The sequence below is a fragment of the Toxorhynchites rutilus genome, chromosome 2 (assembly GCF_029784135.1).
Source record: "Toxorhynchites rutilus septentrionalis strain SRP chromosome 2, ASM2978413v1, whole genome shotgun sequence".
In the NCBI taxonomy this organism is placed as follows: Eukaryota; Metazoa; Arthropoda; class Insecta; order Diptera; family Culicidae; genus Toxorhynchites; species Toxorhynchites rutilus.
In genome coordinates this window covers 28,276,986-28,289,307 of record NC_073745.1, presented here as the reverse complement: position 1 = coordinate 28,289,307, position 12,322 = coordinate 28,276,986, and the positions used below count along the sequence as shown (strand labels likewise).

Here is a 12,322-nt window from a genome sequence, read left to right as displayed (position 1 = left end):
GGACTGACAAATTTGCTCTCATATCGACGGTGTGGCATAAAAAACAGCCAAAACTGCTACTAACTAGTTGGGAAAGTTATTGTTTATGATCAGCTAACTTCGTCAGAAGCAAGATGCAGACCTACTCAATATAATTTGTATCAAAAATAACTACATTACTAGGAACTTTTCGATTGAGTATAATTGCCCAAGTCTGCACAAAAGACAGACAAAATGGTACGTTTTGCAATGCAGTTTTGCAAATCAAATAATTGTAGATTTACAATAAGTTGGGAGCATAAATTTGTAGAAATAGAAAAAACAGGTAAATGTTAATGATGGCCAACCAGGTAGAAATGATCAAATTGCTAGAAAGTATAACACAAAATCAAAATCCAATTGTCAGGATTTCTAACACTTTGGATTCATCTATATATACAAAAATGGATTTCTGTCTGTCTGTCTGATTCTTATGGACTCGGAAACTACTGAACCGATCGACATGAATATTGGTGTGTAGGGGTTTTAGGGGCCGGCGAGGGTTCTTGTGATAGTTTGAGACTCCTCCCCCTCTCTGAACGGGGGCTTCCATACAAATGAAACACAAATTTCTGCATTACTCGAGAATGAATCAAGCAAATGAAACCAAATCAGGCATATAAAGGTTTTAGGGTGCAATAAATGTTTCTATGGTGGTTAGACACTCCACCCTCCTCTCTAAGGGGGGGCTGCCATACAAATGAAACACAAATTTCTGCATTACTCGAGAATTAATCAAGCAAATGAAACCAAATTTGGCATGTGGAGGTTTAAGGGAGCAAGAAATGTTTTTACGGTGGCTTGACACTCCATTCCCCTCTCGAAAGACGGGGCAGGAGGGTGCTGACCAACTAGAGAACTAATCAAACAATCAAACTAAGCATATTTACGTTTTAGGGATCGATAAACGTTTTTATGGTTGTTCGACACTCCTCCCACCTCTCTAAAGGGGGGCAGCAATACAAATGAAACACAAATTTCTGCATAATTCGAGAACTAATCAAGCAAATGGAACCAAATGTGGCATGTAGGGTGCTATAAATGTTTCTATGGTGGTTTGACACCAGTAGTGAGGAATTAAGCAGATTCCTGCTGTGAAGCACGTGATCGACTGTTGCTTATCGGTCCTTCCCCAACAGCTCCGCAGGAGAGTGTGGACACGATTCGGCCGGCAGTGGTCTGGCTGACACAATGTAGTTTTGAAGAAATCAAGTTATCTGAAATCTGTCAGTTTCATGGCACATGGAACACATGGAAAACGTCCCATACCAGAAAAACAAAAAAAAGAGAAAAAACGAAACAGTGGAACAAAATACAATGAATAAATATGAAAAAACAAACATTTAGTTCAGCGAATATATGCTTGAAATGTAGGAGAAGATAATGAAAAATATCTATCAGTGTATGTTAAAAATTTTAAAAAGTAAGGCAAAATTTCTAATTTCTATTTGCGATCTAACGTACAAATCTACACCTAGGCGGCGCTGCGGTGAAAGTGAAGATGGTTCAAAAATTTGCTATGTGAGCTTATGGAAGGTTGTAGTTCTTTCCATAAATTACAATGTTATAATCATAAAAGATTATTTGATTGCGATGAATTTGTAAGAAATTTAATTCTGCGCAATTTTATATATAACATGTTATTTATTTACCTCTTTCAGTAGTGAAAACTATAAAAATGTTGACAATGGTTGAATTAAAGAAGGAAATTCGAGAGCACAATCAAACACAAGTAGAAAAATGCACGATTCCTGCATGTGAGAACTACCTTGGAAAGCCCGGAAGTAAAATATTCGTGATTTGTTTTTGAGTTTTAGGTTACATTAGCATCATTTTCATAGTTCAAAAACAAAATCCAGGTGTCTCACCGATCGTTTGCGTTTTGCGTTAGATCGCCAATAGGCAGCAAGTTGGAAAGTGATTCGTTTGAAGCTTAGAGGTAATCGCTCAGTGCCATGTGACGAAACGTTTGTCGTACGAAGAAGTTACTGTGAATGAATTTGATATTTTTTCGTTGTTTTTGAAACCGTTTTAAAAATTTTGCAGCGTTCAACTGTCAAAATTTGACAAAAAATTATTCGTCTTCATGAAACTTCTCCATAACTGATTCAAAATAAATAAATCTTTGAGTAAGGGTGACAGGGTCATTTGGCCGAGTTTTTCAACTATCCACAACCATTGTTGAAATGTACTGATACGGTGACCTCATGACGGCAGACGCATAGGTATAATTTTACGGATGAAGCGCCCCTTTATAATGAATTTAATAAAAAAAATCTAGCAATCTATATACATAAAAATGGATTTCTGTCTGTCTGTCTGTCTGTCTGATTCTTATGAACTCGGAAACCACTGAACCGATCGGCATGAGAATTGGTATGTAGAGGTTTTTGGGGGCGGTGAACGTTCCTATGATAGTTCGACACCCTTCCCCCTCTCTAAAGGAGGGCTGCGATACAAATGAAACACAAATTTCTACATTTCTCGAAAATTGATCAAGCACACGAAACCAAAATTGGCATGTGAAGATTTTACAGGGCACGAAACGTTTCTATAGTGAATACACTCCCCCCCCTAAGGGGGGCTGCCGTACAAATGAAACAAAAACTTCTGCATAACTCGAGAACTAATCAAGCACAATTTGGGATGTGAGGGTTTTTGGGTATGATGTTTCTATGATGGCATGACACCCCTCCCTCCTCTGGAATGTCTGAAAATAATCTGATATTATAATGATGAGTTTTGGTAGAAGTGCTGGAATTTTGTAGTAAAAGGTAAATTCAACGGGGTCGATTAGAAGATCAATCAATGAACAGTTCTGCGATTAGACCCATGAACTTGCGCTTAGTAAGAAAACGTGAATGTTTGAAGGTATTGATAACAAAAAAAATTAGGCGAGACGAAGTTGGCCGGGTCAGCTAGTTGGCCATAAATGCTCGGATTTTAAAGGATCAAACAATTGAAGAAAGAATATCACAAGAATTTTCCCACTGAATACCAAAATTTACATGAGCATGAAGAGTAAAGATAAAACTTCAGCAGATTTAATTACAATTTCAGGAAAAATGAAAATCAGTTAAAATGGGTATTGCGAATAAAATTCATGAAACAATAAACATTTGGTCTACACGTTTGCGGAGAATATTTAAGGAACAGCCCTTTCATCTGTGAAAAAAGTGACAACGAATAAATTTTCTAAGCCCCGACGTAATGAATCTTATGTATTAAACAATTCTTTTCGCGTACGTATAGCTACGTATTTTTTGTTTGTTCCATTCAGTTGTGAGTGAGGACAATGGAGGTCAACAAAGAGAAAACTCGGTATATTTTATACTTTTTCTCTTATAAAGGCGAAAATACAAGCTAGGTCGCTGAAAATGTGAATGGTGTTTATGGTGCCAATAATGCAACAGTAAAATACGTGCAATTTAATTTATTTAAGAAAAACTATTTTTTTAAATTTTTTAATACTTTTTTTTAGTGCAATACAATACATTCTGATCTCTGCTGTCAACAAATGAATCACTTGAAGCAAGCGATTGACCAGAAACGTTCAGAAATGACGAACAAAAGAGGTGTTGTGTTCCATCAGGACAACGCAAGGCCACCATCTAGTCCGGTCCTGACACCAAGCGATTACCACCAAGACTTGTATTGTAGAGACATTATGAAGCTACCTTTAGAATGACAACAAAACGGTGCATATTTGACCCAAATCGGACAATCCCAAGTACATTAAAAATAGTGTTAAATTTCACCCAAAAATAATGGATTACTGATTCCCCAACCTAATATTTTGTTTAATTTCAGCAACAAATGCACATAGAAATTACATTTTTGGTTGGAGACAAAACGGCCATTGGTCTTACGACTTACAATGTTCTGTTTATTGAAATTGATAGACCTTAACACCTCAATGCTTTTCTAGTGGTTTCGAGAGTCGAGAAAAATACGCCACCCTAACCAACCCCAGGCCTCATTATATGTTTCTTATTATGTTCTTGTGCGCATGAGAAAATTTCAATAACAACTTGAAGCGGTATGTGGACGCAAAAAATGGGCATATTCCTTAAATATGTGGGCCTTTTCACCCTCACTTCCTCTATCAAGACAATGGCGTCCACAGAAACACAATACGAAAAAAACTACAGTTTAAAATGTAAACTTATTCTAATTATGCCCTATTATCAATACCTCTAATCACATAACTATACATTTTTGCGCCAACATATTTGACAAACTCTATGAAACAACTCACCAGACAGCCATCTACTGGTTCTTTTACCCCATAAGCAGAGAGCAACCACGAGCCAACGCCAGCGAAACAAATGAGACATAAATAGACGAGTTCAAAGAGAACCAAATGAAAAAAAACGAATGCTCCATAAACGCATATGAAACCATAGATTCGGACGACGTTTCAGATGACTGACCATCAGAGGGTTCTTTTCACACCTGAATGACACCGAACAGAAAACAGTTAAAACGAGGTGGTAACTCTCCAGCATCCTGTTGATGTGACCTTTGGATGAGAGAAACGTGTCAATCCGCAGAGCGAATATTATCACGTGGTCGAGTTTAACTAAGATTGAAACGTGTTCGCCGTTTATTACGAGTAAAATCACATTCGTTAATTACAGTGAAAAATATCACCGGTTTTAAAAAATCCCCGAAAATATTTCGCAGTTCACATTTGATATGTAATAAGCCCGTTTCACCCCGGATTGTGGTCAAGCATCAAGATCGTGTTGAACACGAGCATTCCAGGATCATTTGTTATTCTCGTTCTTCCCAGTTTGCGGTTTTTGCTCGTTTCATATTATTTTTTTTCTGTTTCTTGTTTCAGCCTGTTTTTATCGTCTCTTACCGGTACATTCTTGGGTTGAGCACAACACTCAGGAAAGCTCAATGTGTGTTGGTTATATGGGGAACGGTGATGGATAAAATATGATCCAAACCAGCCGAATACTCTCTGTCACCAATCGATTTTGGTGGTATTGTATTGAATATGGGATGTTGGAGAAAGAAGAAAGAAAGAAAAGAAAGTTGTTATATCAAGTAGTTTCAATCAATTATCAAATCTGAAATGGCTTGTTAGGTTTTATATGATGTTTGTACAATAATCGTAAAAATTGAGTGCTAGGGATTCTATAAAGTCCACGAGTCTCAGTTGACGAGCGTTCTACCAGAAGTTGTAAGAAGGTTCAACATACAGTAGGGGAAAAGGGGGGAATTTGGACCACCTAAGCAAATCGCCTAATATGTCCAAACCAATACGGTCTAAATAAAAAATGTCACATTGTATACTGAGCTACACTTGTTTTCTCTCAATAAATAATGTTTAATCATTATATAAAGCTTCAATCTACCAAATATATCATAAAATAAAAGAGATGATTTTTGGACATTTGGTCAAGTGTGTGGATTTGGTCAAGTGTGTGTTTCATCGAAAAAAAACATACTTATGTTTATGTAAGGTATTTTGGGATAATGTTACAATCAGTAACAATGTTTTGGGATCGATACCAGGTGTCTTGGCCAAATTCCACACCAGAAAAGTTGGATTGACACCATATCGAATTCTGCATGAATCTTTTCACTGTTGGTCGAGCATTTTCAAACACTTTTGATGTTTGTTACCTTCTCAGTAGTCAAATAAATTATGAGAGCTTGAGGATTTCATGTCTTTATTAGTTGGGAGGTAAAACTAGAATAAGCACAAATCTAAAAGCATGTCACTCCTGCTTCTGGCATGGCTACTGTGATCTATCAACAGTCATGGTAGCCAAGGTAGCATCTCCCCCTCTAATTTGGTAGCAGTGATAATCTTGAAACTTGATTGGTGGCCGGGTTGATCGCACGGGACGTTGCAAAGGTGTCGATGTCAGAATCGGCTGGGGAACATCCATTGACAGTAGAGTTTCATCTCCTTCACTCGACAACGTATCTTGAAGATCAAGAACCTCGGCTGACTCAACGTGCTCCTCATCAGATGTTGGTTGATCCAAGTTCAGGACTTCATTAGGTGATGGTTGATCGTTCTGGACCGAAGATTGGGTTCTGTCCAGCTGAGGTGTTGGTTCAGCTGGAGTAAGTCCAAAGTCGTCAATCAAGATGGATAATGGCGCTGGTGCAAGAGCAACTTCTTCCATTCCCGTTCGGAGTTGATCAATGTGCAAACGTAGCACTTTGCGTCGACCAACTTGGCAGTCCAATAATATGTTGTAGTTTACGTTGCCAATAGCTTCGAGCACAACACCGGGCATCCACTTCCACTTATCGTTTGCAGAGTAGACTTTGGCATAAACTCGAGCACCAGCTAGGAAACTTCGCTTGACTGGTTGATGTTGCGGGTGAAATTCTGGTTTGAGTGACGGTCGTAACAGGTCCAAAGTTGTCCTCATCTTGCGTCCAAGCATCACCTCGGCTGGAGATTGTCCACTCAGAACCGCTGATGGAGTGGATCTGTAGACGTACAGGAACGTTTGAAGCGCAGTAAGGGTTGACCTCTCTCCTCCGTCGACAATTTTCTTCAGCGATCTCTTCAAGGTGTCCACAAACCTCTCCGCTCGCCCGTTTGATTGTGGATGATACGGAGCTGTACGGAAATGGACGATCCCAAATTCTTCGCAGAAATCACGGAATTCAGCACTGGAGAACTGGCTTCCATTGTCCGACACAATGACTGTAGGAATTCCAAATCTTGCGAAGCTTTCTCGAAGAAATGTGGTCGTTGTGGAAGTAGTCGGGTAACGAGTTTGCAGTATTTCCGGCCACTTTGAGAAAGAATCCACCACAACTAAATAGTATTCTCCATCCACAGGTCCAGCGAAATCGATGTGGAGTCGTTGCCAGGGTCCTTCAGCTCGAGGCCACGGTTGTGGTTGAGCATGTGGTGGAGATTTTGCAGCATTCGCACAGCTTGGGCATCTACGAACGTAGTTGGTGATGTCTTCATCTATTGTCGGCCAGAAAACGATTCCACGAGCGATAGCTTTTGCCCGTTCGATGCCAGGATGTCCTTGGTGAACTTGCTTGAGGATCCTTTTCTGGCTTTTGTATGGCATGAAAAGCATGTCACTCCTGCTTCTGGCATGGCTACTGTGATCTATCAACAGTCATGGTAGCCAAGGTAGCAATGTTTGGTCAAAGAAAATCCGTTCTCGATGGCCTACGTTGCACTTCCAAGCTCCTCCTTCTTCCAACGTTGTCTGCCCATCCTCTTTTTGTAATTCAGCGGCATCTGGAATCAATTAGACCAAAGAAAAGTCTCAAACCTGTAGAACCAATTCACCCCACAGAAACGTTTCCATGTCACCCCACACAACACGCAAAAATTAAAATGCAATCAATTTCATTTATTTTTATCAAACTTACGGTTTCGCTACACCAAAGGCCTATTTGTTCCTCTTCTGTAGGCGAACATAACTTTACTGCACAATACACGAAAAGTTCACATTTCTAGACGATCAAAGTGCTTGCTGTGTTTATGCTACCGTTTTCCTCTACTTGTGAAGTTTTACCAAAGTTTTTTCACTTTAGGTACATACGGTTCAACAATAGAAGGAAATGACATTATAACAAATCCAAGTTGAGCCGTAATTTTTAAGATAAAGGGGTGGTCCAAATCACCCCATATGACCAAATCACCCCGTGTTACCCTACTTCTTTCCAATATGGGTGCCGTATGAATTGAAGCCACGAGACGTCGAATCCCTTTTTTTTACGTGCGAACGACTGCTCCAGCGGCATAAAAGAAGGTTTTTTGGCATTGAATCCTTACTGGCGAAAGTAGGTCCATTACGACAATCCCAAACGTCGGGAGACGTATGGATACCCCGGCCATGCATCGACATCAACGGCCGCGAGGAATATTCACAAACAGAAGATTATGCTATCTATTTGGTGGGACCAGCTGGATGTGGTGTACTATGAACTGCTAAAACCGAATGAAACCTCTACCGACGACAATTGATGCGTTTGACCCGGCACTAGAGCAAAAACAAAAACGGCCACAATACGAGCAAAGACACGATAAAGTTATTTTATAGCACGACAATGCTCGGCCGCATGTCACGAAACCGGTCAAAACATTCTTGGAAATGCTGAAATGGAAAGTACTATCCCACCCGCCGTGTTCTCCAGACATTGCTCCGTCCGTTTACTACCTTTTTCGATCGATGTAACATGACCTGGTTGACCAACACTTCTCCAATTTTGATGAAGTCAAAAATTGGATCGATTCGTGGTTAGCGTGGTTAGGGATCCGTGATTTGCCAGAAAGATGGGAAAAAGTTGTGACTAGTGATGGGCCGAGTAAACTTCCTTGCAGAACTCCGCAAGTAATTGAGAAGACTGTCGAGCGTGTAGAATTGATCAACACCAAGAATTGGTAACCGGTGGAGTAAGAAAAGCACAAATCAACGTACAATCAATCGCAAAATTGAGTATACAACTCGTGCTGGTTTGTTATTGTTGAGTTTTTCGGGGTTAAGAAATAAATAATTAAATGCGACTTATATTCATCGTAAAATCGACCCATTTTACTCTCATGTAGTGATAAGAAAAAAATTAAAATTGTCACATTTCTACTTCATGTTTAAAATACAAACAAAAAATCTCCAATTAAGACGTTGCAAAATTGAGTGTACAGTTCAAGTTTTTTTTTATTGAAATCATTGAAATCAGTTCAGAAATGTTAATAGATAACAAAAATCAATCACCTAGTATTTGGTATGCTCCCGCTTTGGCGTCCAACACTTCCTGCAAGCACCGAGGCGAGATTTCTGGTCACTGTAGACGGAAGTTCCTCCCAGATCTCCGTAATCGTCGTTTTGAGTTCCGCTTCGTTCCCTGGATCATGATGGATGGATGGATGGTTCTTGATTTTCCACCATATATACTCAATGCTGTTCAAGTTCGGTGATTTCGGAGGTGTTTTGAGTTGATTGGGACATAATAGAACAGGCATTCCAGCAACCCGAAGTCAGCTTGCTTCGGGTCATTATTCTGTTGTATCACGAGGGAGACCGAATTTCTGGACGGGAGACTGCAGGTTACGTTTCAGGAAGATCAATTGAGCCATCTTGTACATCGCCGAATCGATAAACACCATGGTTCCAATTCCAGAAGCCGCCAATTTACCATGCATCATCTGACTACCAGCGCCGTGTTCTACTGTGACAACCGAATGCTGAATCTGAAGCAACATTGTCGAACTATGTTTATCTCTATCTATAAAGATAAGAAAGTTAGATTTTTTATTTCGTCGACAGTTTTGGTCACCTTATGTTTGATAACTTAAAAATGAGCGCTCTATCATATGTAACAACTTTGTCGAAGACAGTTTTTGTCTAAAGAATAAATATCTGCCACAAAGTTGTTTATTAACTAAATTGCATTAGGACAACCATGAACAAAACGTTTTTTTTTTACTCTAACTTTTATATTTAAAATTCTACATCAAAATTGCCTTCGTACGACTTTTAGAGCTAATCATTACCAACATTTTGCGATGCAGAATTTGTCAATATCATAATCCTGCTCAAGGTTATTGATTGGTTTTCATTCAAAAACTCATGATTTCAATTTTAATTTACTCAAATGCAAAAAATAACATATCTTCGAAAATCACAAATTATATAGAGTGAAATTTGTTCTTTCAAATTCCGTCAACAAACATTTTTTATGTTTGCACCAGAAAGAATGGTAAGCAATTGAAGAGAGCGTATTTTTTGGGAAGAAATATCAATAACTTTAAGTGAAGTTGAGATATAGACAAGTTCTGCATCTTTGTATTAGTTTGTATTAGTATGTTTTAAAAATCTTTCGAAGACAGTATGTGTGTAGAATTTGAAATATAAAAGTTAGAGTATAAAAACCGTTTTTTTTTTCATGGTGACCCTAACGCAACTTGGAAAAAAGGCGCTATATCGGTTAATTCAAGAGATAGAAAAAAAACTTTGCTCTACAAAGATATCTCAAATAACTGGTCGACAATTTTGGTCACCCTATTTTTGATAACATGAAAATCATGAGTTTTTGGGTAAAAAACGATCAATGAATTTGAGTACGATTAAGATAATAACAAGTTCTGCATCGAAAAATGTTGGTCTTGATAAGCTCTAAAAGTTGTATGAAGACATTTTTGATGTAAACTTTGAAATATAAAAGTTAGAGCAAAAAAACCCGCTTTTTCATGGTCACCTTAATGCAACTTAGGAAAAAAAGCGCTAAATCGATTATATTAAAAGATAGAAAAAAGCTTTGTTCTACAAAGTTATTTAAAATAATTGGGGCTACAACATTGTCGAACTATGTTTATCTCTATCTCTATCTGGGTCCCTTCACATTGCTCAATTCCGGGTAATGAGAGGGCTGACTCATTAGCAAAGGTAGGTGCAATTGGAGGCGATATTTATCAGCGTCAAATCGCCTTCAATGAATTTTATTCTTTAGTCCGCAAAATCGCTAACTGGCAACACAAATGGAACGAAGATGAATTGGGCCGGTGGCTCCACTCAATTATCCCTAAGGTTAGCCTTAAACCATGCTTCAAAAGTCTGGACTTGAGTCGGAACTTTATTCGCACCTTCTCCCGACTCATGTCCAATCACTGTTCGTTAAACGCGCTACTCTTTCGTTTTGATTTTGCCGACAGCAATATCTGTACCTGTGGCCAAGGTTACCACGACATCGAACACGTTGTTTGGTCGTGCGAGGAGTATCTTGTTGCCAAATCGAATTTAGAGAACTCTATTCGGGCCAGAGGAAGGCAGCCCAATGTGCCGGTGAGAGATGTGTTGGCTGGTTTAGACCTTGATTACATGTCCCAAATATATGTCTTCCTAAAAGTTATCGATCTTCGTGTCTGATTGTCCTTATATCCTTATATTCTCCTTTTCCTTTTCCTTCGCGAGAAATCAAATCCCTTCTTATTAACAATAGAATAAGATGAAATGTAAATACATATTAGATATATGATAGGCTTAAGAATTGAGTGTAATGAATGTGAGTGTGAATGTGAGAGTGAACATTGTCAACATATCCTTTTATCCTTTCCTTTTCCTCGAGTAGACCGCGAGTAATCGGTTTTCTACACCATTAACATTAGAATTAAGGAAAAATGTTTATATATACTTGTAACAATACAGTCAGGAGTTTGGCTCCTTTAAACTTATGTAACTGAGCCTGTAAAAATAAACGATTTAATAAAAAAAACTGGTACTACAAACTCTATCTATAAAGATGAGAAAGTTATATTTTTTATTTCGTCGACAATTTTGGTCACCCTATTTTTGATAACATGAAAATGAGCGCTCTACCATACGTAACAACTTTGTCGAAGTCAGTTTTATTTCTTGAGAATAACCGTCGAGCTCTAAATGCTTAAATGCATCTCCTGGACCATTGCGAAATGGGCAAAAAAAAAAGGTTTCTCCAAGTTCCAACACTCTTTTCAGCGATAGCATAGCTTGAATCTATCGAACGTAAATGGCGCGTACAAATAGTTTTTACATAAGGCAACACCAATAACAAGGAGTATGTCACTGTTTTGTGAAAGATATTGTGATATTTTCCAACGGATTATTTTTTAATGTCATACCTGTTCTAACCAAAAATTACCAAATTTGCATAGAACTTGGAAAATTTCCAATTAAATTTATGTTATTCAATGCTGTTCAATAACGGTTGATATGCACTTTTATTTATCTAATCTAATCATTTAGCTTTAAAAAAGTTAATGAATGCGAGTGGATTTTTTTCGATGCGGGTCAGGATAATTCAATTTACACTAGTAGTTGTGAAATGCGCTCAATTTCCTGCGTCGGATTTGACGGACTTTGTATTATCAAGTTGATTTTTGAGGGGTCTTCGAAGCCACTTGGTTACGCGTTCGCTTACTAAGCGATCGATCGTGAGTTCAAACTCAGGGCCCTCAATTGACCATCTTTGTGTTATAACAGAATAACTATGGCCACGTAACCATCATCAGCGATGGAGATCGATCCACGGTCGAAAAAAGATCGATTCATACATACAACTGCTCTGCTCTGCAAAAATCATCGGGCTGCTGTTCTATAAATAACCCAACAATGAAAGAACATGGAAGAACAGATAGAATACCCCTACGCCTAAATGGCTACTACAGTGTAATTTACCATAATGTAATGGAACAGAAAACCTTAAAAACGCCTAAATGGCTACTACTACTACTGTGTAATTTACAATTTATAGAAACATTTACATATGTACATGTACACGATAAAAACCCGGCTCTGTTACAGATAAAATGCTAATGAGC

General features: G+C 38.4%; 1 protein-coding gene across 1 annotated transcript; it reads right to left on the bottom strand.

Annotated features, from left to right (window-relative positions):
• Positions 1-5,774: 5,774 nt before the first annotated feature.
• LOC129765619 (uncharacterized protein K02A2.6-like) lies at positions 5,775-7,094 on the bottom strand. The gene has a single exon (XM_055766032.1). It carries the CDS (start codon positions 7,092-7,094, stop codon positions 5,775-5,777), a length of 1,320 nt encoding a protein of 439 aa, XP_055622007.1.
• Positions 7,095-12,322: the final 5,228 nt, after the last annotated feature.